Source organism: Copidosoma floridanum, unplaced genomic scaffold, assembly GCF_036245765.1.
Source record: "Copidosoma floridanum isolate Cflo_tuat_1 unplaced genomic scaffold, Cflo_Japanese_pri ptg000029l, whole genome shotgun sequence".
NCBI classification, from domain to species: domain Eukaryota; kingdom Metazoa; phylum Arthropoda; class Insecta; order Hymenoptera; family Encyrtidae; genus Copidosoma; species Copidosoma floridanum.
Window position 1 is genome coordinate 4,014,014 of NW_028321906.1, and position 27,446 is coordinate 4,041,459.

The 27,446-nt window shown below is 35.4% G+C and overlaps 1 protein-coding gene across 1 annotated transcript in view; it reads left to right on the forward strand.

Annotated features, from left to right (window-relative positions):
* The window catches only part of LOC106637636 (uncharacterized), a 155,696-nt gene extending 135,558 nt beyond the window's left edge, over positions 1 to 20,138 (forward strand). Inside the window, exons 3-7 of the mRNA XM_089596078.1 lie at positions 8,821 to 8,981; positions 11,616 to 11,663; positions 12,444 to 12,498; positions 13,520 to 13,980; positions 19,851 to 20,138. Of these exons, the coding sequence (XP_089452204.1) occupies positions 8,821 to 8,981; positions 11,616 to 11,663; positions 12,444 to 12,498; positions 13,520 to 13,980; positions 19,851 to 20,138 (1,013 nt within the window). The remainder of the gene's footprint in view (positions 1 to 8,820; positions 8,982 to 11,615; positions 11,664 to 12,443; positions 12,499 to 13,519; positions 13,981 to 19,850) is intronic.
* Positions 20,139 to 27,446: the final 7,308 nt, after the last annotated feature.

The window sequence follows — 27,446 nt, forward strand, 5'->3', positions numbered from 1 at the left end:
GCAATTCAATTTAATTTTTCGTAGTTCATTGGTTTACTAGCACTTTTTTTTCAACCAATTAAATCTATAGTTCCCTCATGTGCGTATAGTAAGACTTTGGCACAAACATTTTTCCTGACGCTTCAAAGATCGACGTAAACTGCCAAAATAGACAGCTGTAGGGGAAGAAGTGAATATATTATTGCAGTGATATAGCTCGTGAGTCACCAGTTCGATTATTGTTAATGACACCCTAACTATAGATGAGGAAAACCCGTACAATACTCAACACGATCTCTACGGAACTCACATTCCATGATACCCACTTTAACTGGATAACAAGAAGATATAAATATTTATCATGATCATCCCACGTATTGGGTATTGTACAAAACTTTGAAATCGGTCGAATTCCTGTAAAAGCTACACGTCCAAGAAATAACAACGCGTACACATCTATGTTCGACTGCACGTATATTTTTTGAAAAAGTAAAGCTCGAACGACAATATAGCGTATACGAATCCGAAAAAGAAGACGCAATTCCGTCTTATTTCGCCGAGCGGATTACGATACCTCGCTCGTGGCGAGAGTACAGTTACTTCATCGCCTTTCGGCTCGGCCTCTAGTACATATTTATCCACGTTTGTACGCGTGCAGTACACACATGAATACACATATATGTCCAATAAAAAAGGCAATCTGATGCTTGGCTTCTACTCTTTCTCTCTTTCGACTTAACTGTTGTGCGCTTCTGTGCCGGTATCCATGCACATATGTATAGTACGGGCTTACGAGCGCATTATATAAAATCGGCTCTCATCCGGGCGAGCCTAATTGACATTCCTGATTCCCTCGCTCTCGAAATCGCGCTCTGGTCCACACGTGCAGAGATTATTGCACGTGATATTTTCATGCGTGTGGCTTATTTTTGCGAGGATTTTTTTTTTCAAGCTATCCCTGGCAATATTGCAAAAATGGGGTGGGTTTCTTTTTTCTATATTTTTTTCGCCTCGAAACATTGGGTGCAGTAATAATGGGTTATTGTTATTCGTCGTTGCTGAAGAAATGAAATACATAATCAAATGTTTGCAATACGCTTTAATAATAGGGGAAAGAATTTTTTACGATAAGGTGACAAACAGGAGTAAGTTTTTTTAGTGCGTCAAGAGTGTACGTGGATTATTGCCATAAAATGGATGACATAGAAAAATAAATATTTCTCTGTACAAGGTAACTAGTTAACTCAAAATTATCTCTAAAATTTTCTTATTTTTATACTTGGAAAACTAAGTTTGAGCTCAGAGTAATAAGATATTATATTATTATTGGAGATTTTTTTATAAAGCGTTAAGTATTTCTTCATAAAGTTTTGAATCTTGATAGAATTTGCTAACAAAGATTTTAGTACGGCAATAAGTATATTATCCTGTTGAGCCTTTTAAGACCAAGTACAATTACAGATATTCGACTCGCAATAATGTTTTATCGTTTTATTTTAATTAAAAATACTTGTTAACATAAACCGTAAACTTACCAAGTAATGGTTTGACTGACCAATCATTACAATGGAGAAACAAATTTTTGATTTTAATTATTTCCACATTTATTTGAATTCAAGCAAGCTTGTACTGTTCTAAGTAAAAACTCCGGCAGTTACTATGACACTTTTAATGGTCGTTGTTAAAACTTTTATACTGATTTCTCTACATTTTGAGAAAATCACTGAATCTTCTTACGGCGGTTACATTACAAATTAACATAATGATAAGCTTCATAGGATTTTGTGTACTAATAAATCAACATCTAGGATGAAAATTGTTCGATTCTTGTAGTTTTGACAGTTTCTTCGGAAGGCAAATTGTTCATGCTCATATTTTAATACTGTACCATAAATGTTTACGAAAAATTGTCTTTTCTTATACTTACGAGCTATTTTTTAAATCTTTTGACATTCACTTCACCCTTAAAATAAGGAAAAACAGAGTTTACACCTGGTGCTCATCCAACTAAGGCAAACACAAGGGATCTCCCGGGCTTGGTTTATCATTGGTGACAAGTATTTTAAAATATTTGCAGTAACTTTTAAAGAAAAATTTCTCACTTTAAGCAATTCGCGGTCCATGAGTGTTTTTCATTACGTTTGCGTTCTTATTTCTATGATAAAAATCGAATGAGGTTTGTCATGAAATGCTATGGACTTTATACATTTTTTTTATCAATTGTGAAACCCTAAATCTTTTTTGGACATTTTTTTGCAAACTCAAATCCATCAAAACTAATAAAATATAGTATAACAATACATAAGTATCATTACATAAAAAATCTACAATATTGCTTAACCTTAACCTCATAGATTTTTTCGCAAAGGATAATTTAAAGTACATGATTAAATATATATGTATATTTTCAAAAATGTATACATTTTAATTAAATAACTAAAAATACTTTTATCAAATATACATTTACTGTTGATGAAAAAATTATTTCAAAATACATTATTTTGCATTCATTGTCAAAAAATATAATTATATTTAACTTTATCTGTAATAAAAATATTTTATTTAAAAATATTATGATTAAAACACTGTATGTTTGCTAAAACAATTTCACATTTTATTATAATTAAATATTTATAATTCAATTTTATCATAACTGCTATTTCATTTCAACTACAATAGAATTTAATTAATGGAACAATTACTTTGTGTCAAACAAAATAGCATCATGTTTTCTCCTCAAATAATAAATACGAGCGCACCCAACTATGCGTGTGAGCAAAGGGTAAAATTATTTAGCCCGAGATAGAGGACACTGCAACGCGGTAGTATCGCAACTAGGGCGTGTGTTACGAATATATTATTGTAGGCAGCACTGAAAAACTCAAGGAGGAAGGGGATTATTTTCCAACGTCTCCGCGGGGTTGACTTGCTTTTGCTTCGTTTGCTCCGAATGTGCTGTCCACCGGTTGGCAGATTTTTATGACAAACTGCAGCCATGCATGTAGATTTCAGCACTGATAAGGACTCCGTTTCATTATATGTTCTCAAGCTTTAACGAAGTTTCTGCTTTTAAAAGGTTGGTACAGAAAATTTCCATGCAGATTGTGAGCCCTGGATGTCGTTTGTGTGTGGAAAAATTCTCTGGTTTCGCGGTTTCATTAAGATAAAATCTTCAATTACAGGATACGGAAATTAACGACCGATTCGCTGACAAGAATATGAAAGCAAATAATAAATTTTAACAATGAAAATTTTTCCGTGAGTTTTCAGTGCTGCCGATGTACAAATCCAATTTCACGGCGATGTAAAAATGTGTACATAATTTTATGAATGTAACGTATGTTACTACCGTATTTCCATACATAGTGAATAATAATCATTCGAGAATTGCATACTACCAAAGATAGGAATAACGCAGTTTCAAATAAAAAAAAATTTTTTAAATAAAAAAAAATTCTTTTTTAATCAAAAAATTTTTTCTGTGATAAACTAAAACGCCGAAAATTAATTGTTCATTGTTATCTTTACGTGGATATAAATAAAAATGTCTAATAAATCATATTTTGTATTATAGTTTTAGCATTGATTTTTTTTTTCTTTATGTTGAACATAATTAACTTAGTCTATATTTGTGTTTTTCTTTATTTCAAGTAGTTTTAACTCTTATTAGTAAGCAGTATCGTAGATGCCTTTTTTTTTTTTGATTGAACCAGCGTTATTTTGGTCTGAACAATAAACATTTTTCCAATCATACTTTACACAGGCCTTAAACTGTTAGTCTCACAAAGTAACTAAAACTTGAAAAATGTTTTTATTAATTCAATTAAAAGTGATGTCATGACCACTGGAGTTGTACATGTGCTCTTCATCACAATAGATTAACTTGTTATGTGTCATAGTACAAGTGAAAACTTTTTTGAAATTGGTTTAATAAAGCATAGTTTGTTAATCACTTTTTGTCGATGCTGCACCATTCAATCTCTCAAAATTTTTTTTTTTCGGCTGTGAACTTTATTTTGTATGCCCTACCTAGTCTAATTTCTGTCTTCTTGTATTTACATTAGCCTCTAATCCAAATAAAACTTTGGTTGGTTTTGAAATCAGTTGTACAAACAGGATAGTAATAAATAAACAAAAAATTTGCCTATACATGTAAAAATTCGATTTAACAGAGGTGTGCTCACAGTAGAACTGTCCCTTATATCTGCTTAAGTTGTTGGATAAATCGTATCATATTTAATCGTGGTGAAATATTTCAATTAAAAGTCTTATGCGACGCAACTGTAAGGCAATAAGCCTTTAAATATTCTGAAGACCTGACATCACAGTCACACATGATCATGACATTCAGAAAATAATTTTATTTTTTAATCCACTTGTTATTTATTGACACTATTACGCTCTGTATACATTCAATTAGGACTCAAGTAATAGAAAGTATTCGTAGACTAATTTTCTATTTTTTAAAAACAATTCGAAGTTTTCTCTACACTGTAATTTCAAATAATTTTGATTGGTAATCATCAAGTTTATTAAAGGAAATTTTTTTAAACTTATGAAAAGTTATCGTATAATACCTTTAATCGTTTGAGTCTTAATGAATTTAATAAACGTTATTTCTTACGTATTTGATTGTCCTTTTAGTTTTTAAAAGTAATGTTAAAATTTCTTAAGCATCTATTGTTTGAGCAACCCAGACGTTTGTTTGTATCACACACGGGACCCGCGAATAATTTTTTTTCATCTAATTAAAAGTTCATTAAAAGAAAGATTGTCAATTAAAAAGGAATGGCTCCGTCACACAGACAATCGATTTTTGCCAATTAAACCTTTTAATTTAGTCTTGATGATAAGTGGGTGACGAAGTAGAACGTAATTCTGTATCTTCTCTATTTTAACTATCTCTATTTTTATTGTATTTTACCTGTTAACTACTTACGTTTCGTACTCATGTCAAGATAATTGTAAATATACCGATGAACCTTCGTTTTGGAATAGTTCACTGTAAGTCCATGTACACTATGCAAGTCAAATATTGTCCCATTTTTTCCTTTTTCATCTACAATTTGACCTTATAGACTGAAGTTAATGGACAAGATTGTTATTTTACATAGTCAATTCGAAATGTATTCGTAAGATAAGGTGTCGAAACAACCCTCAGAGAAAGTTCTATGAGTAAATAATTTGCAAACAGAAAATTACTCTATACTACATGGACATCAGAATCTAAGTTTGGTGCAAAAGTTTCGAATGACTGAGTCGTATAGACGTATTCTGAAACTCGATCACTAGAGTTTTATTTCACGTAGCAGACGTACGCAGTGCCTGTCAGACAAATAGACAGACATTAAACGAAAGCACATGAAAAAGGAAAAGCTTGTAAATCATTACTATATCCTTTCGACAACTTTTGCCTCATGATGAAAGAGAAAATAGCAAAAAAAAAAGAGACAAGTATCGCGTTAAGTATGAGCAGTGGCGCCCAAGTATCCTCAAAAGTACATTCATGGGTGCAGGTGCTAGTGACCGAAACTCGGATGGAAAAAAAGGGAGTAGATATAATAAAGGAAGGGCAGAAAACAAAAAGACGACGGAGGCAGGAGAGAAGAAAAAGCTGCCTGAATATTTAAAGCTCCTTGCCGGGCACTGCTATCGCGGACGTATATATGTATAGGAGCTCGTGGGCAAACACACTTTTATCTACCTACATAAAATGCTGTATACCAAGCTCGTCGTTTTATTCCCTTCGCTGGCTGGCCTCGCTGAACGGGGGTTGCACAGCGTGGCAGAGAGGGAAAGAAAGAGCAGCAGTTGCACGTCATAGAGAATATATATGTATTTCCAAGACGGGGCGGCCAGGAGGTGCCGCGTACACGGGAGAGGGAGGCTGGCCTCGTTACGTAAAGCGGGGAGTCGAATGCAGCCACTCTCGACGACCCCTGTATATACTTATATGCTCATCAGCGGCAGTAGCCGGCCGCCTTTGGTTTACCTTTGGAAGAGTATATACACTTCAAGCGTGAGGACGGCTTGCTTGCTCGTGTATCATCCATCTGTCAGTCTGACTCCCTCTTGTTACGTTTTCTTTCGCTTTTCCGTCGTTGCTCTCATCCGCGGGCGAGTCTCCTATACAATGGAGCTCCCTGCACTGCGAGTTTTCTTATCTTTTAACAACAAAAATGTTATTACTATGTGATTTACGATGATTTTTTGGTTGGTGGGTCGTTACTTTCTCATCTGAAAAAGTTTTAAACGAAATTGTTCACTTGTGGAAATTAATTTCCACTAATTACTTTTTCCTCGAGTGTATAGGTGAAGCATCGATGATTTATGACATGAGACCTTGAAACAAATTTCGAATTTTTCCGAGGGTTGCAAGTCGTAAAATTATGCTCTCAGCTCTTAAAAGCACCCGAAACTAAATGTAGGAGGCGCTGTTACTGCTAATACTAACCTTCGGGATCTTTCGATAGGAAAACAGTATTGTGATGGCACGGGGGTTGTTCGGTCGATGCTACATCAGCGAATTAAAAGCAAAAGGCCGTAAGCAACATGTTTTTATAAATATATGAATTTAGCGCGTCGTCTCGTTGATTTATCTGAAGATCCCATCCTCGCAATGCTCCCTTAGAAATCGAAAATTAGGTGCTGCTGGGTAATATTACCAGAGATAATATTTGTATTTTTGCAGGCAATCTGTTTTTACGACTCACATTGCTCTGGTAGTTCATTCGTTGGATAATTTATTTTACTTATTTTGATTTAATCCGTAATACCCTGTGCATCGAATGACGAGCTCCCGAATCGGGAGTATTGAAAGGGCACTTTTGAAAATGAAATATGTTTAAAGCTCCACAAGGAATATTGGAAAAACCCTCGACTCCATCTGCACTGCCGTAAATAATACTTATTTTGATTCGCTATACTGCAGAACGGTCCGTAGTGCATTTACGTATGGGCCGCGTAAATACAGCTCTCGGGGCGAGCTTGGAACGTGTAATATAGTACAACGTACCGAGTACTCGACGAAAGCTTAACGAGAATTTCTAAAATATGACGAGCCTCCGCTGCGTTCCGTATACGTGGGAGAAAATACGTCTCTGAGTTTTCATCCAGTTTCCAGAAAAAATTCTCGTATTTTTTGGCGAAGTGAATGAAAAATTTTTCGTCCGAATCTATTCTCGAAGTAACCGATACGTCGTCAGATCCACGAAAGTCCTACACCTTGCATCGAGTTTCCTGTAAGCAAAAGCGATACTATCTTCGCGTCTTGCTGATGTAGCATTAACTCTGCACATGCAAATATTCGCATTTGTCCATACCACTACGAAAATAGTGAGCATCGTAGAAAGCTCGACACTTTTCCTTTTCTATGATCGGCCCATTACAATGTCTTCTCGTTGCAAAGCTTAATATAAAACAATACGTATGTTTTCCAAAAAACTCGAGTAAAAAATACGTACACTGTATACCATTAGACCCCGTAATCGCGCCTAGACAGTGCGAGACTCACTTGTGGTCATGAAATCCCGAATATTCCATATCTCTCCAAGTGCCCGCGTTACAGTCAAAAAGCATCTCCGGTACACTTTTTCTTTCTTCCTTCCAAAGGGAGAAACAGCTTCGCAATCAAAACGGCCATAAACCTCACGCCATAAAGCATAAAATACCTTGACGGCCGTCGGGGGAGGAGGGAGATATGGCCAATGAAAAAAACCTTTCGCCCGCAACGAATGTGCGCATACACGTCGCTACGCGCCTGCACCGCATGTATACACCCACACGCGTCTTATTGTTGAGTTCCAACCCAATATGGATCTCCAGGGTGCTCGCACACGCTTTTCCAATAATTCAAGAGGCGCCTCCCCGGAGGGGTGAGGGGGGTTATGGTCGTGGTTTATGACTCCCACGCAGTGTATGCTGCTCTATACGCGTTGTAGCGGATATTTCGCGTACTGAAATCGTTCGGCTCTTCCTTTTTGGTCACCAATGCTCGACGGGAGTCAGACCTCCTCCGTACACTTGGTACTTGTCAAATCGACTTGCTCCACGAGATTATTCGCAATTTCATCAAATGTTGCAATATTGACCTTCAAGTGTGTAATCTGCAGTCTAATTAACGATCACCCTAACTCCCACTCTTCTCTTGCCAAGTGTCTTCATTCAAGAGCCCTTAGAACTCCATTAAAAATCCAATCAAATGATTGCACTAATGATTATTCATTGCCCTTCGCAGGCGTTTCCGGTTTGCCGTTAGATTCCAACAAAGGACTGTGGAGGGAGGGGGTAAGGTTTTTAGCTAACGAGAATTTCGCTGAGCCACCGTACATGTTTTTGATGTGAGAAAATATGTGTGCTGAAAACTTATTACGAGTTTTAGGGCTAAGACAAACTTGTTTTTCTAAAGACAAAAATTCTGAAAACAAAAACTTCAAAGACCAAAATTTCGACGAAAATTTCAAACCTAAAATTCCAAACTCAAAAGTTTCGACAAGAACCAGTTACGGCTATATGACGAAACCTTTTATTCAACAAATAACAACTATTATTCTACGGCTGTAAATAAATCAATTTGTTTTTTAAGTACTTACTTCACATTTCACGTTGTTTTAATCAGCTACGTTTATGAAGAATTAACACCACAACAATATCTGTCCTTTAAGTTTTGAGAAAGTCTAGATTAAATTATTAAACATGAAAAACTTCAATTTATTATTGTAAATTATTTTTAGCTTTTGCACTGTTAAAACACATAGTCTCCAAAACAGTATACACGATTATTTAATACACTCGCGTGTAAAAACCCATGTAAAAGTCACACCAACTATGTCCCGATTAAAGTCACAACGAGCTGTGCTGGCGAGGTGCTGCGCAACCAGACGTACATCACGAGCCCAGGATTCCCGAACCTCATCGATCAGCCGATGAACTGCTCGGTGCTCGTCAAGAAGATCGACAACCAAATCAGCCAGCTGAGAATCGATTTTCTCCACTTCAACGTGGTAAGCCAACTCTCGACTCTATTTGTTTATCATAAAGTGTCCTCTTCTTCCTGTAGGATTTATATGCGTAACTGCAATGTCGTATGAACGTTAATAAGTTGTGCGAAAAGTTCATGGGAGCCGAGCTGCACGGGGTTGCATAAGTAGTTGTCGGTGAGGTGCCAAAAGTTTTCCGCGCGAGTAATGTGTTTGTTTTCGTTGTTCTCACTGTTTTGGTGGCTGGTGGTGGACGACCTGTAACTTTGTTGCTGATGTGAGTGAAAGTTCAGGATCGCTAAAAATCGATGAATCGTGGGTTCCGTGGCAAAGAATCGCTTTGAGTTTCAGGGGCTGAGAAAATATTTGCGCGTCGTGATATCAAGACCTATAGACTTAAAATCCTAGCTGCTGGAAGTTCACGCGCATTGCAGTATATTATGCGCTGACGTAAGATATAGTATGAGGAAGTATTTTGGAATTGCGAAATTCTTGCCTAGCGTCCTTGATGTTATGAAATTTGAATTTGAAGCTTTTGCTTTAACGGAATGTATTCAAAAATTGTTACAAAAATAACTGTCACTCCTTTGAATTCAAATATTAAATACTTGGAATACTCTAATTGGATAAAATTGAAGAATTCCAAAAAAACTGTCGGCAAAAGCTATGCTTAAAATTTATGAAATATCTATATAGATCGACGTAGATTGCTTTTTGTATGTACCATGTACCATATAATACTTGCAATTTCACAAAAAAATTATGAGTAAGGATTTCTGTGACGTTAAAAAATTTCGTAACAAGTTATGCCTTACGTATCTCCAAGAAATTAAAAAAATTTCTGACCAAAATAAATGTGGTGTAAATCTCTTACATGAGCTTTTTTTCAATTTTTAGAAACAACCTTTTTGTGGGAATAAATTTTTTATTTTTATTGATGCAAAAAGTGTTACTATACACGAATCGTCTATTTATGGGGTAAACAAATTTTAAACCTAGACGGAGGATGGTTTGAAGAGCTTCCGTTATATCTCAACTATCGTCTTAAAGAAAATAAATGAAGGCACTGTACTTCGTCTAATAAAATAGGAATGAGAACTATCATTACATTTTAAATTCGAAATTTTATTCTTATACGTAATCGTGCAACTGAACAATATCACAGTTTTTTCGCTACGATATAACAAGGCTTGTATTAAACTTATTTTACTGTACCATGATATACGCTAGAAAATCGACACAGGTTTCAACCTTTATTTTATCGTAAGTGATTTTCGTTGAAAATGATCCAAATCATAAATAAGACAGATGCATTTTGGCTTTTTTGTTGTATGTTTTTGCCATTTAAATGTACTAATTAAGAGTAGAAAAATTTTTATCAATTTTTTTTTTTCAACAAAAACACTTCTCACAAAAAATGGGCTGCCAAATTAATCAAGCAAAAAAATGGCCCTTAGATTCTATGAGACAAAATTTTCTGCCCTGTAAACCTAACGCTTAAAACAAGTACGACCTTTTAAAAATAGCGAAACAATCGTTTTATATTTTTTACTTCACTTCATATTTCCTTATAACTTATTTACAACTAAGGATCTTTAGTTTTACTACGCCATTGACAGAAATACAAAAAAAGTTTTTAATGTAAAAAAATCATGTCACATGTTGATAATCAATTAATTTATTTTTTCAACTTATTTTATTTATTATTACTATTAATTAAAATAGAAAAGCCTCGATCTCTACGAGATGCAACCAATTTTTTTTTTTTTTTTTTTTTTTTTTATTTGTTTCAGAATACTTCTAATTTTAGTATCTTTATTGAGCTGCTCACATCAGTCTTATTACGATTTTATCATGCCAAACTTTTTTCTTTGCAAGAAAGAAATGCTGACTTATGACTAAAAAAAAAAAACAAAAAAAAAAAACAAAAAAAAAAAATGACACAAATGTATGGATAAGTCTACTCCTTACAGATCACGTGTTAAAAAAAAAAAAAAAAAAGGTGAATGTGACGCTCTGTTTTGTTGATATGTTCTTTTCGCACGGGCTCACCGCGTAAATATTTGAGGAGGCAATCGAGGGAGGACCGAGTTTATTCACGTGGAGGCGGCTCCTTTCGTTCCGCTGAATTATACATGGGAGCGAGTTGGTGCGGAACGCCGGGCTGGGTACACACAGGTACGAGGGCGAAGGGGACAGAGGAGGGGGGGAAGTGGATTTCCGGATCCGAGGCCACGAGCTTACAATGGTCGACCGGGCCGTGCTCCAGCTTCTACGCTGAGACTATTGTTACCGCTAAACAATAAGACTCGTCGGGGTTAGACGACAAAACTCGGGGGTGGGTGGCTTGAGCGGGGGGGTAAAAAATTTTTCTCATGGATGATTATGATGGAGACGGAATATTGGCCTTCCCCCCCTCCCCACAATCCTTTTACCAGTTTGCACGTCTTCTGCCCTTCTTTCCTCGTGCCTCTTCCTTTCTTTCTCGGTGTCTGTTATCTTTGTGAGATTTTTGGAATATTTTGTTGCATCAGGGACTATTTTTTTACCTTTTTAACCCTTTGTTTTCTTGAATTTAACCCAAGCAGTTTTGCATATACTGAACAATTCGATAGTTTTCCAAAAATTGCTTTAAACACGACTATTCTTACTTTTCAGGGCCAGCCTAACCGGAAGACTGGGGTTTGTGACGACGATGTCATGCTGGTAATTATCAACGATCGATTGTCCTTATCGTTGAATCTCGTTGGTAAAAAAGTTTGTTTCTTACTCAGGGCTCTAAGTATTTTTTCACTCTGGGAGCACAGTGATTTACCGGGGAAAAAATTGCACTTTTCGCCCTTGCTAAGAAAATAGTAGTTTTCGTCGGATAAGTGCCATTGTCTCTGGGGTTATTTTGGGGCCCGTGGGATGTAAAGTAGCCGGGGAGCGATGGTACTTATGTGGTGAATCCTATTTTTCCTACCGAGGGCACACCCGACCCTCAAAAACGCCCGAGGTTGAAAAATACTTTTTTTTTTTTTTCTTCATTAATGATTAAAGTATAAAAAAGGGATTTAAGTTGATGCAAATATTCTGTGAAAGAACATACGTAGAGTCAACAAAGAATAGTATTCTTAAAACTTTATGAAACCCAAATCAGTTGCTTATTTAGCGATACACAGTAGGATGAAACCAGATTTTTTGAAACATATACTTGTCATAAAAATCACAGTACCGAAAAAAAAAAAAAAAAAAAAAAAAAAAAAAACAACTTCCTAAGACACCAGAAAGGGTATCTCATTTAAAATCATTTACAAACTCAAGATTGAATGTTAGACAAGCTCACTGACTTCTTGAAGCAAAACGAGTGTAAGGTCGAAATTGGTATGGGTCAGTCGTACCGAGCAATTAAATCAGCAAGCACGTAAAAGTCAGGAAGCCACAACAAAGCCAGTGTGGGCACGTACGTAACGGGACGTGAAAATATCTCTGGATTACTTGCAGGTGAGATCCGGCGAGAGGACCTTCCAGCTCTGCGGTTGGAACAGCGGCCAGCACAGTGAGTACCATTTTTGGGGATCATACGCAGTGTTGGTAGTCCATTGAAATTCCCACAGACACGTTCCCTACATGTCACGTCTCGCGCAGAGATATTCTCCCCGTTGCCCGCAAAACCCGCGTGGATTACGCGATCTAATGATCAGATGGATGTGCTCGCCATATTCTATACGCTCGAATCTCGCCTGATCCGCGCGAGGGTGGGTAAGAACGCGAGGGAGGCGGGGATCTAATAATGTAAGGTAGATTAGCGCACCAGCTCTGCGGTTATCAGAGACTAATGCTTGGGAGGCCAATTATTTCCGTCCCTCCTTTCTCCGAAGTAAGGATCGATGTTAGATTTCGTTATGGAAGATTGTGGATTGTCTGATAGTTCGCGGCTCATGCCAACATTGATTGCTTCGTTCTCGCACTGTTTTTTGCCTACTGGGCAATTTACTGATTATTTTCACCAATAAGAAGTCAAAGAACATTTGCTATTAAAACAGAATACGTAAATTTTCATGGTGAGGGGGGATTGCAAGAGTCATATCTTAATAAATGTCGTTTGAAAAGTTGTATTCAATAAAAGTTTTTTACTTTTAAAAAGTATGAAAGTATAGAATACGTAAAAGTAAATTTTATAAAAGTAACGGACATTTCTCTCGTCAATGGAGTCCATAATTTTTAGAAAATCCTGGTAATGTACCCCGAGACATATACGTATACGCGCTTCACTTTTGAGTAATTTCTACCCTGACAGGAGAGAAAATATCGAGCAATTTAAATTTGACGTAGTGCGCGGGGGAGCAAGACAAATACGACCAATTATCCCGCGAACCATAATAAATGTTGAGAGCTTCTCTTTAAAAAATTAGTCGATTATGAATGTAATGGGCTCGTGCGACGTCGCGTCCCATTTTTTTCCAACGACAGAGTGGCCATCAGCGAACTGCGGCTGACGGTACTTCTCCGAGCTGTTAGGGAGAGAAAGACTCACGCATAGCCAGACAGTGACGGGGCCATTTGTTTGCCATTTTCAGTCTACATGGACGTAGGGGAGGAGCCGGTGACGATAAACTTTCGACTGCTGGGTAGCTTGGTGTCGCGCATGTGGGAGCTCAGGGTTGTGCAGCTAGGGTTCGAACAACGCGCTCCGGCTGGTTGCTTGCAGTACCATCAATCGGCGAACGGCACCCTTCGCACCCTCAACTACCTGCCCGGGAATGGCCGGTACCTAGCCAACCACGACTACCTGATATGCATGCGTCAGGAGTACGGCATGTGCAGCGTAGCCTACTCGCCCTGTTCCAGCGATTCATTCAGGATCGGAGGTCCCAGGGGTGCGGGGTACAACGATACCTCGGCGCCGCTCAGTGCAGGTGATGAAAGCCAGGAAGACGACGAGGGTTCGGGTGTTGGCAGCGAGCGTTTGTCGATGGTGGGCGTTGACAGGTGCAAGGACCGGGTTCTCATTCCCTGCGACTTTGAGGAATTTATTACGGTGAGATTTTTTTATTTTTCATTTACCTTTCTACCTCTGCATGAACATGTTGTTGGGTAGCTGCCAATATTACCTATTCAGTGTATTAGGGTGGGGGTGATGGTGCCAGTGCAACTGATACCGCGTGTAAGTTCGCATAGTATAGCAAATCTTGGGAATAGTGAGACGAAACTAGTGACTGTCAGAACCAGTCGCCCCTATCTCTCATATCTACATGCGTATTAAAGAAATTTGACGCAGCAATTTATTTATATTTTTGACTAAGTTCCCTTAGTAGTTATATTTTTTTCCTTTTTTCTTTTCTCAACACATTTTTGTTTTGTATCATTAATACTTTCAATTTTTTATTTTTCTATGTATGTATATGATTATTTATATTTCACTGTGTTTCCAAATAATCTATGAAAGCTTTGGTGCATTCGTTTAATTTCCAATACTCGCAATAACTCGAGATATATATTTTTATATTTATACCTACACACACACTATCAGTTTTTCATTTTTCTTTTTCTTTATTGCTGAATTTTGATATCATTTTGTCTAAGCTAGCACATTTTTTGCATTTGTATGCTTGCCTTCCTGTTTTTATATGATTTTTGGAAAGTAAATGTATCTCTATATTTGTGTTTCCATTTTTGATTTTCTGTCACTCTATCTTTGCATGTGATTTTTTGTCTCCCCTTATTTGTCTCAAATCTTTGTTTCCTTGTATTCATTTTTTGAGGTTTTTAATTTTCTGGTTCCAATATTTTCCATCCAATCTTCTCTAACTGGAAGTTAATCTTTTTTCTGTCTTTATCCTGTGTATATTATAAATTCTTTTTTTTTTATGTACGTTTGTGCATGTATCTTTACACTACTATTAATATTTCATAGTTCATCATTTTGACTGTAAATGAATATCTATTTATATTTTCTTGTATTTGTACCAATGTTCTTTGTTTTAATGTATTTTTTTGAAGATCTATATGCTTTCATAACTGTTTTGTTAATATTTATTATTTTTATTCTTGATCTTCAGTTAATTACGCTTTATCCAGTTAGTGATAAGACTTTAACGTTATAGCTCTAAATCTAGTTTTATCTCATGCTGGAGTTCTTCTGTATTGTGCTTCTGCCTGCTCTTGTCTCTTATTCTGTGGCTGATTGTGTCTGTGTTATTAAATTTATATTTCTACAATTTGCAAAATTAAGTACTCTTTTAAGCATAATATCACCCAGTTAATGTCTATTTCCATTTTTGTGTAATTTTCAGCTTTGATATTCTTCCATCCAATTAATAACTGTATTTCTTTGGTTTGCAAATATTTCGTTACTATCGTAATTTCTTGGTTCAGTGGGAAAAAGTAATATCTTAATTAGGAATAAAAAGTATTATTTTAAGTGAAAAATTGAGATAGAACCTTATTTCTTCTAGGTGTTGATATCTTAATTATAGTTTGGGTAAATATCGCACATTTTTTAATTTTTTTTTTTAAACTTACTTATTTAAAAATTTTTTTATCCATGGCATTCTTTTTCTCTACTTCTCCGACTTTATTTTCCGGGGACTCTACGTTTTGCAATATAAATTGATATCTTATGTGACAGTATTTGACTTTCTTTCTTTATCTTTTCTTTTGTATATGCTCCTGAGACTGAGAAAGTATATATCTCTATACTTGTGTTCTTGTTCCTGTGTCTTTTATCAAATTTTTTCTTTATACCTCTGTCTTTGAGCATTTTTTCTATATCATTCTGTTTTTTTTCTTCTTTTCAAATCTAGTTTCAAGTATTTTTACTTTGTGGAAAATCATTTTAGTTAATTTCTATTAATTTATTGAGTCCCTTATGTGTTGTTATTTTCTATGTTTTCAACGTTTTCTCCTTATCTTTGTTTTAATGTGAATTATTGTTTTTTAATTTAGGTTTATGTACTTTACTAAGAATTAATTACTTGTTATCCACTCTTGATATCTTTGGATTTACATTCAAGTTTTTTTTAGTGCGATATTTTATGAGATTTTTAACGAATAACTTTTTAAATATATTTCAACATAAACGAGATTATTTACCTATTTTATAGATAGCATAAAAGTAGCTAATATTTTCGATAATTGATACAGTTTACATAAAAGAAAATGAATGCAATAAGAAGGGGTTATAGAAGTTTAAAAAATATATGAAAGGCAGGAAGGACATAGTGGTAATTGTCTTTTTTTCAACAAACTGTGAGTAAATTAAGTCAAAATAACAATACAATAATGTTATATACATAGAGAGAGAGAGAGACAGAGAGACACATGATATTATTTTGTGGTTTATGTGAGGCATCATCTCTATTAGTTAATTTAGTTTTTATTGGATTACTTTGTGTATGAAGTTTAATAGAATTCTTACAAGAAAACGTAGTTCATTATTATAATATCCTATAAAAACTGTTTTCTCTGGTCAAGCAAGTAAGTACAAACGGAAATATCGCATCCAACCTCGTACATAAACTTTGCCCCGAATTAAAATAGATATTTTAGTACAATTGCAGACCAAGGACGACGTGGAAGATTGTCGAAGTATAAAGATTCCCATCAAATACAACTGCTCTGCAAAAACATACATGCGCAGTTTGGCTCCCACAATCTGCTGATCTAGTTTTGTATAGTTATCGGTCAAGTGAATGATTTTTGATTTGAAAAAGTATAAGTCAAACCATAACAGTCTATAATGCTTATCTTGTACATTAATCAAATTTTATTAAACCTTATACGTTGGCAATCAATTTTTCGGATTTCGTTAGATCTTCAAAACTTGTTACAAGAAAAAAAAAAGAAAAAAAAAAAAGAATTTTTAAGACAACGAGATTTTCATAAGAATTTTTACGTTTTTGGCTCTTCATCAAATAAAATATGATCTTGTCATAATTTCAATTTCAGTTAATAAATTTTCCATCCCAATCATCTCTCAAAAGACAGATCCCATAACAGTAAAAGGTATTATTTTATGTGTTGTATTCATTAATTCTATTACTTTCGGAAACAGTCCACAGAATTATACGGTATCCTCTTTCTTTTATTGTGTGAATTCCAATTTTATAGTTCTGTATTACATTTTCATCAGAATCTATTTTCGTCAGATATTTTATCGTTTGTTTTCTACTATCGTACACGATTTTTCATTTCATCGCAGGTCAAATGTGCCGTTTCAAAGTTCACTAATTGTCCTACAAAAATTGCAGATTCCATCGAATGCACCCACTGCACTCTAAAATAAAAGCATCGAGGCTCAAAGGATCGCAACTCGATTGAGCTTTCATACAGCTGAAATTAAGTTACTCGTGACAATATATTAAAAACATGAATTAGTTTTTCGATGGAAATAAAGTAAACGAACCAAAAGAAATAAAGACTTTTCAATCAGGACAAATGAAACGAGTTGTTTAGTTTATTCATTAGTACAGGACGACAACGATGCTCTGCGATAATGACTCTCTGGCATTGTTTGCTTGGAGGAGGCGAGCAAAGTGGACAGCTCGATTCAAGCGCCGAGATATAAATCTAAAGAGCGAAGCTGCTCACTCCTATCCCTCTTTATACGTACACCGAGTCGTGGTGCGATAAATTTTTGTGATTATACCCATACTTGTTTCAATTAAGACAAAATTTACTAAAGGTAAAATAAGATTTGTTCAATCGTATTTTACGATTACTGCTTCACCTGATAGATTTCTTACAATATTCTCATAGAAATATATTTAATCACTCGACGTTAATGAATTGTAGCATTTATTATCAATTCAACATTTGAGGGGCTCGATATGGGTTACATATAAAATCGACTTGACATAATATCACAGGATATCGTGGATCTAAATGAACTTTTCGGATCAAGGGTACCTTCTTTATTTATTTTATTATTTTTTTTTTAGAATCATTGTAGCATACCTGAAAAAAAGTACATTAATCGTCCCCAGATGAAATCGGATCGACGTGAAGAGGTTCAAATACGTAGTACTAGGAAGTTCAGGCAACTCGCTCTGTATAGTAACAGGCAGGGATTAATCACTACTGTTGCCGTGTACTCATCGCAGTGGAGAATCGTATCAACTGCACCAACGCTCCATCAGATCTACTATTGTCTCGCTCTCGATCATTGACAATCGGGTGAATTACATCCTTCGAGTGCCACGGCGCACTTTTTTTCGCTCTCAGCAACCAACCCATTCCTTCGTACAAACCGCGTATCCACCGAAGACCGATGCTTTGGCCGAGATAACGCTGCTGCTACCTACTTCTGCAGCTTTGGAAACTAAAGCACTTGTAATAATGACACTAACGTTTCGCCGCAAAAAGTTGTTTGCGACCGTCCATTCGGGAGACGCAAACTTTTGTAATTAAAGTGACCACGTGCTTTACTACGCTCGCTTGGCCTCTTACGGACAAACAAAGCATTACTCGCAGTCGAAGGAATCTAGGAGTCATTGATGCATGGACTGTGATTTCAGTAAAATAATATTAAAGTGTCCATGAATAGGTCCCCAATTTTGATAGCTTTGAGCTTTTGTCGCTGAGCCATTGCGTTCCTTTGACTCGTGAAATTACACGCACCTGTACTTTAATTGAGTTTCGAGCAATTTGTCTTGAGTGGCTCAAAAACTTTACCTGCAAGGGACAACTCATTTGAGAAACTAAACTGTGAAGTTTGAATTTCGGCTCATTACGGTCGTGAATTTGTACAACAGCGCATGCACAGCGTCAGTTAATAATTTCGTCCTACACAATTTCGTGGAAGTTTGCGACTATTGTGATTTAATTTGGATAACAACTGATGCTTGATTTTTGTTAACCCGCAACTAAGATTTTATTTACTTGCAATATCGCGTAGAAACAAAAAAAATAGATAACGTGTAAGTCACCCTAAAAATTAAACGGTATAGTAAATTCACTGGTTATGGACTATTTTAAAGTTTGAAAAAAAAACATATTGTACGAAAAGTTTGACAAAATTGGCAATTTCTTATATAGTTTCACAAATAACTTCCGTACAATGTCAAAAAGCTTCACCATATCGAGTCACGTGCAACCAAATCATAATCATTTTTGCCACTGAGTTTCCTCCACAAAATCCTCGAATCAAACGTTCGACATAAAATCAGCATCTAACGAGGTCAGAGTGGAAAACCCAAACTAGTGGATCATAAAAGTCCTATCACCCGCAAAACCTTAAATGGCAAAAAAACCACCCGTTTGGCACTATTATTCAAAAACAGTTCAGATGCGACTACTTGTTTATCACCCTTTAGGCGTAAAATTAATCCAGAGCTACCCAATTGAGCGTGTACTCTTGTATAATTTACTTAACCAAAATTATCCAAAAGTCCTTCCAACCCGTACGCGTGGGATCGTCAATGCTAGTCTCTATCCTGAATCGGGTGGCCATCGGAGTCCCGAGAAATGGCTCCTCGAGTGAATAGGAAGTCGAGAGAAAGTCGTCCTCTGTGGAGCAGAAAAGGCGTTTGTGGGGTACATATAGGGGTGTCACGTACCAGTTGGGTCCTCCACAAGTGTAGCTCGTCTACATGTATACGTACATGTACGTACAGGTCGGGGAAGCGGTCGAGTGGGTACTTGGCGCGGAGTTTATAGCCGAGCAAGGTAGACTAGCTGAAATTCGGCACTTGGCTACCATCCATCCCTCTCCATGCATGTCGTAGGAGTGGGTTAAAGCTCCTTCGTACAAGTAGCTCGGCCAATAGCATCGAATTTCAACAGGTCAATTTTGGGTACAAGTGATACATTATGCACACATGTTCATTGCCATGCATGCTGTTGGAGTCGTTATAATCAACTCATGTCCCAGTAACAATATTAACGTGATTTCCACGCGTGTGCTTTCAGCCGGGCAACGACGTAGCTGGCATCTGCGACCTCGAGCACTGCGGCACCTCATTGTGCGACACCAGGAATCTGGGAGGTGGGCGTAGAAGTGGTAGCACCTCCACGGAGTCGATGATGTCGGCTACAGCAACGCCAGGTGGAAGCGGGGCATCAGCCTGCCGTGTGGAAACTTCAGCACTGCCGTTCCACATTAGGGTGGCCTTTGGATCTGGTGGACAGAACGGATCCTCGCCCGAGGATAACATCGGCATGTGCCTCAATTACGAACAGCTGCCCTGTCTCGCGTGAAATTTTCATTGTAGAAGCTTGTGGGGCATTCGATGGATGATGTTTCTGGAATTTGTCTTCCTCTGTTACTATCTGGCTTTGTTGATTATGGGTGTGAGTGAGAGAGTGCGTATTTACTCTTCAGGTGGAGATAGACGAAATAATAATTTTTATCTCAATTGTGGAGTAAAATGGTAACAGACCAGAAGGACTTTTTCTTTATTCAGTAAAATTACAATAAGTTAACTTCATTGGTTATTTTTTAAAATTATTAATCATATCAGTTATCAAATGTTACAAACAAATCGGAAACTTTTTCATTTACTAGAGAAACGTTTTCTAAGAAAATTGATGGTATTAGTGTAAAGTGCGTAGTCTAAGCTAATAAGTTGGCTAACAATAAGTCAGCTGGTATATGCTGTAAATAATAATTACAAAATCTACGTAGAATTAAACTTTGTTTGTAATAACAAAAAAATGAAGTATTTGCAGCAATTGCAATAAGTTAATGACAAAAAAGTCTATTTTATTAAGTAACGCGTTAAGTAAAAAATAAATAGTTGCTAAAAACTATGATATTATTATATAAATGTAGTTGAGATTGGCGTGGCAGCCTAATTGTAAACATGAATACCAGTAATTAAAAAAAATTTTTATTAAAAAAAAATTTGCAATATCTTACAAGGATTTGTGCAAAAATTAATCAAAGTTTTTGAAGGCTCAACGATAAGTAATTTAATTGTAATTTCCGTTTTTGGATACAAGTAATTAAAACGATCTACTTAATCACATTACTCGTTTCATCTAATTTCAAGGAGATTCAATAATTTTCTTAAAATGCAGAGAAATCAGTGAAACTTTAAACAACAATTATTCAAATTAAAACGAAACTGTGTTAACTGTTTAAATATTTTCAAGATATTTGTTTATTGATGAAACTTCTTCTATTGATGTAAAGTTTTACTGCTTCCTCTGCATTTTAAGAAAATCTTTGAACCTCCTTTATCTTAGACAATAGCGTTTGACTTATTGGCTGTAGTAATGAAAGTACATGAATTTTCGTGTAAAAAGCTTATTACTTCTCTCAGTGTTTATGCTAATTATTTTAGCTCAAATCATATTTGACGGGTGGACATGAAACTCAAATTTCCTAGTACCATTGAAATTAGAAAAGTTAATTAGATTGCATTTCATTGTTTGACATTCTTTTATTCACAGAAAATAAATTACTAGAAAATATGTAGATTATTTTTATGTAAGGGAATTGAATTAAAATATCACCCAATGCAGAAATTACTGTTTTGAAACGACTGCAGTTTTGAACTAGACTACTCCATACGTACTAAAAATAGTTTTCAATTGAATTGTTTCAAACTCCAATCTGAAATTAAATTAGTTGATAAAATTTTTTTCTCGTTACTTCATTCAAATTGAAATACTTCAAGAATACTTTGTATGTATGACACCCAATTAAACTAAAGTAATTACAACTGGTTAAGAAGTACACATCACTGCCTGGACCAACAAACTATGTTATCATGTTCCATTACACATGGTAAAGTTTTCTAAGCTCCTTGGAATGGATGCTACAAAATTTCTCTTCGTGTAAGCATAAAAAATACTGAAATGGTTTCAAAGTATATTATACAGTTGGAGGCTGTATAGCTGCCGCAAATGTGCTCTCCTCCATACAGAGAGGGATAGCGCGTGTGTATGCACAGATCGACCAAGTGGTGTACAGTGCAGTATTGTGCAGAGGAGAGCGGGCACAACTAAAACTCGGAGCATTAGCGGAGCAAGTGTGCAAGTTCACGATGTTTCGCTACAGTAGAGAGAGAGAGAGAGGGGGGGGGATGAAAAGAGCTTGCGCAAGAGCAAGAGCACAAACCCATTATATGGCGTGGGCTTTAACTTCCTGTGCTCTCTTGAGCTAATTTAACACTTGGCGTTGTACTACGTGTATATAGTGTATGTGCATGGATGTATGTATGTATCAACAATCTTGAAATGCGTTGAGTAAATTTTCAAGTTCTCAGGGATCTTGAAGTTTCGTGTTTTATGCTTTCTCTGTGTAGTACAGATACACCCATGCACCCACAGAGAGATGCAGCTCTACCTTTTTGGTGACTTAACTACTATTGTTCGGTACCATATTTATTTGTTTATTTTTTTGACATTATTGAAATTTCATCGCAAGACTGCGTTTGAAAATTATCGAGCTGGATTTGCTTGCTATGTTGATCATAAGTTGCGTGATAGGAGTCGCGTTTGACACTTTCAAATTCTAAGAGATATTTGACAAAGTTTAAATTAAGAACAATACATCACTTTTTTGTAAAAAAAATTTCTCGAAACTTTGCGTGGACAGTTTTCAGCGATGAAAAAGAGACAATGTAGTACGTATTATTATAAATATTGAAAAAAAAATTGTGTACTATTTATTAATTCTAAGAAAAATATGCCTGAAAATATGACTGTAGTAGTTACTTTCTTTCTCAATTTATTTCTCTTTGATTATATACGCCTTCATATCGAATACGTAGTACAATCGAAAATATAATTGTATTATAAAAAAAAAAAATTAAAAAAGAAAATTAACCATTAACGTTCTTCTAGTAGCTCGATATTTTTTCAAATAGCTTTTTCTCGCAATTTTTCCCATCAACCTTGTCATCAAACTCATCTTCAATGTAAATTTAGTGTAGCAGTAGGGTATTTCCACCTCATGAATAACTCTTTTAACATTTATTGCCTCTAAAAACTTTTGATGAAGTGTACTGAACCTCCTTGATGAAAATTTATTAAATTCTCCCGTTAGGAACATGAATGTTTATTAAACTATATGAGAGAAAAAAAAATTTATTCACATAGCGTTTCCCGGTACGCCATTGAACTGTACGAACGAGATGAGACTGTTTATTCTTTCCTTCGATTTTTTAAAACTCACTTATCTTAGTTCACGTTAGTCAAAGTATCGAAATTCAGATGTGTTGCGTGAGTATGAGTATGCATGTGAATTACCGTAATGTGTGCACTACCTGCACTGATCACTGTGTCTTTACTTCGTTAGGACCATAATACATATTATTTATGTGTTTACCATGTATCTATTATTTATGTGTTGTGTACGAGTGACGTGTTAAAATGCAAGAGATTATTATTTATTTTTCTCCCAGCAGACGAACTATACCGAATATGTAATATTGTGAATTCAATTTTGTACATAAATATACGAATAAAAATTATTAATTTATTCTATTCTGAGCCTTAAACTACACTAAAATAATATATTAAATCATCCTTCATCTTGCCAATGTTTCACATCTTTTCGTACACAATCATATGTCAAGACCTTTCTTGATCTTGTACTTTTTGTGATTCGTTTCATTTAATATTTTCTTCCTTTTCACTTTATTTGAATTGTTAAAACCAATTTTTAAAAAAAAGACGAAAAAGTATTTATGAAATGCACTTTCAATGCTAATGTTTAAGTCTAGACACAAGATTGTTTATAAATTTTTACTACGTACAAAAAAAAAATTCTACATTAACACTTTCCACGCCATTCGTCGTACTATACGTCAGATCAGCAAAGTCATTTGAAAGCCACGTATGAAAAAATTGCCTCAAGAAACTTTTAAAGATCTGTATTTCGATGATTGAACAAAGAAAATGATTCGAATGAAGAGAAAAAAATTATTAATGCAACCGTACTTATTTATTACTAATGCAAGTCACCCAAAGGGTTATCAAACCATGAGCATCAAGCTTCACATTTATCGCCAAACAAAACAGTCTTCGGAATCGTGCCAAGTTCCCTTATCACGCCTCGTTCGACCAAATATAGCTAATACGAAAAAGGGAAGGAAAAAAGTGCAAAGGAACTTACGAAAGATTTTTTCTTCATGTCGCTGTTTTTGTTTATTGTTACCATGTTTCGCGATATTTTCCGTCTTGTAACGTAACGAAGCTAGAAACCAATGAAGTGCGACGGGGAGAAAAGTGCAGTCGTACAATTGGTTTTGTTTTTTGTTCTGAAACTTCGAAGCTGCTCACGGCAGGGGTACGTGACGAAATCGATACGAGAGTCCTTGCAGAGTAGTTCGGGGTACAGATTGAAAGTTGCCACCTTATAGCGCAGTGCCGATGAGAGAGCGTACAAAAGGTGAGTCGGTAGTACCTATAAGACGGGAATCCGAAAACTATTTCTATTTAGTTAACACATGTCACGAAACAAATGTCTCGAGTGTCCTCCTGCTGTGAAAGAATGCCCACCCACTCTCTCGACAGATACACTCGTGGAAAATTCTTTCTACTCCCATGGAAAAAAAACTGGGGAGAAAGGAAAAAAAAAATTTTTTTGCACGAGTCGTTCTTCAACTCGTTGAAACTTTTTTTTACCCTCGTTTTTTCGTCATTTTATGCGCAAACCATGCGCCGTTTTGCAGTTTCAGTGAGCCGTTCTTTCCTTCAGTGCTCTTTGCTTTTTTTTTTTTTTTTTTTTTTTTTTCATTTTTTTAATGCGTCGTCACGTTTTAACGACGCTGGCGTTGGCTGTTTTATGCAACATATACACATAGCTATCTGTGACGCGCGATTCGTTTTAATTACGGATAAAACTCTTGCCTCTAATTACGAGTTGGAACTTTGCTCGTTACGTGATTTACATTTTTCATACGCTATGCGGAATGCATGTTTTATCGTTTTTGGTGGACACTTTTGAAATTGGAAATAAACTTTTTTTCTTTTTTTCTTTTTTTCATGCATGTAAAAGTACTTGAAAGATAACTTTTAACGAAACATTCAATGATTGAATTTTACATATTTTTTAGAGTTCCTCTAAAAAAACACGTGTAGATCAAGTACATGAAGGTATATGTGTAAAGAGCTGCTGAAAGCTGCTTAAGCTTAACGGAGAGTCAACGCAAAAAGTCGAATAGGCTTTGCTATATGGATAATATTGCCCTTTTCGTACTGTGTATCATTTTATTCTTTTACTAATAATGGTGCACGATTTTACATGAAAAATGGTTATTCAAACTGGATCTTTAGCAATATCCTAGGTTTGTGGGGGAAGTTAATTTTTTTACACAGTATTAGTAAAAAAAATATTGTAATTTACTTCGTCTTGCACCAAAACGTAAAGCGCAAGGATTAAGATAAAAAGTCCACCTAGAAAGGAAAAAAGAGATAGAAAGTAGATGAGCAATCAAATAATGCATAAATCAAAATCTGAACGTCATGAATTGCAGATGCATCGGTATGTGCACATGATGTACCTGTTTTTTGATAATCTGTAAGTGAGGTGTAGCAGGTAAGTAGATGAAGGGTGGTTAACAATCTTGGCGTGAAACTAATCAGATATCACTTGTAAAAATATGTTAGGTTTCCAGTGGTAGCTTGTCATCCAAGCGCACGAAAAGAATCTTCAACAGAACTATCGTGGTCTCATGACGAGAAATCAAGGATCTATTGTATAATATGTGTATCTGCGCAGGTCTACATTTATATTTCTCTTCTCTGCTTGAGTCCATTTGCACTACCAGTATTTATTACCAGTGATTTGTTAAGTCGACCGTGGCATGAGGCAAGTGAGAGAGGAAGAAGGAGAACGTACCCTTATACTATACGATAAACTCTACTATAAAAACTCTCTTCTTCTCTACTATAAAAAGGAGGAGAGAAAAAGTTTTACCAGCTAATCTGAACTGTACCTCTGAACTGTACAGTACTTCAGTTACCGGTATCTCTGAACCTTAAACGATATTCAACATTTCTTATATAATTAAATTATTATTTTCATGTAAGCGTACCCATAATAATCGTGCCTCGAGTCATGCTCTATACAGTACTCAACTGTTCCTTTATTTCTCTTTCCTTTGTTTATTTCTGCAGTTCTACTGTCTCCCAAAAGTAAAAAAAAAATCTCTAATTAGACATTCTGATTTAAATTATCTAAATAAACGTGATTAATTTTTTAATACGTAAAAATAAGCAACAAACTTTTTTAGTTATTTTACAAACAAACGAAACTCTCTTATAAATAAACAAAACTATCAGAATAGCAACCTGAAGTTCATTATTTGTTGTACTTTGTTGTTCTGTCGTCGTTTCAATGAAAACATTTCTACTAAGTATATCTCAATCGTAAAGGAAAAAACGATTTTCTAGAAAAATGTCTCTTTTTGAGAAAAAGTATATTTCCTCCGGAAACATATATTGAACAGTTTCCTCTGACGTTTTTTTATATTTTTACAACCTTATTTATGTAACCTGACGTTGTTGAGCATCAAAATAAATGAAGTTAAACAATTTCGTTACAGTATAATAATCAGAATCGCAATAAACATGTTTACATGATAACAAAGTTGTATAAGTACCAGTCCCTTGAAACTGCAAGAATTTGTTTTTGTAACATCATGTAAATAATAACTGAAAAAATAAAAAGTTTTAATAATATTATGTACGATTGTAGAATTATAATACTTATTAGTATGTACAAAAATGTTTGTGATAATTAACGAGTAACTTTTGATTAGATGAAATGATCTTTTTAACGTAATACCTCAAGTTATCAATTTTTTATCATACAAACAATATACAAATAATTTGGACGTAAAAATTTTTGTGCTGGCTGTACGACGTAATATTATATCGCAGCAATTTGAATTTTTTTTCGTCGAGAAAGTAATAATAAATATTTCACTTTCAATTTTTCTTTTTTTCTTCAATTCCATAATATGTGCAATAAACGATCAATTTTTTCTCATAACTATAGCAAGCAAAGTATACTTGTGTAGGAAAAAAAGAAAAAAATTAAAAACAATTGGGACTCCCAGAGATGTGTGGATACTGTATACACTTATCCCATCAACAGTGCTGCAGCATATTATCTCAACTCGACTAGTACAAACAAAGTCTAAGTTCAATTGTCAATGGAAACAGTTTTTTTGTTGTTGTTTTTTTTTGTATTAGTTTTTCGTGATGGTTTGGGGTTCCCAGTTTATAACTCACTTCTAACTAAAATAAAAAAGTGTTTGACACACCTAAGAAAGTTTTTCTTTAAAAACATTAGGTAAACGATGAGCATTGGTGAATATTTGCCTTCATTTAATTTTCGTAATGGCCAGGTGTGCTTCAGTATCTACTTCATCAAATTACCAGGACCTCATTGTGTTCAATAACCCTTTTGCTCTAAATTTTTTTTCCACTGCAGTTGGCTCATTCTATTTTTCACTCGAAATAGCTCCTCACGTTGGGCACCACGACTTTTGTTATCCACGACGTTGGCGTACTTCCAGGAACGTCACTGTCTAAACGGTACATTAC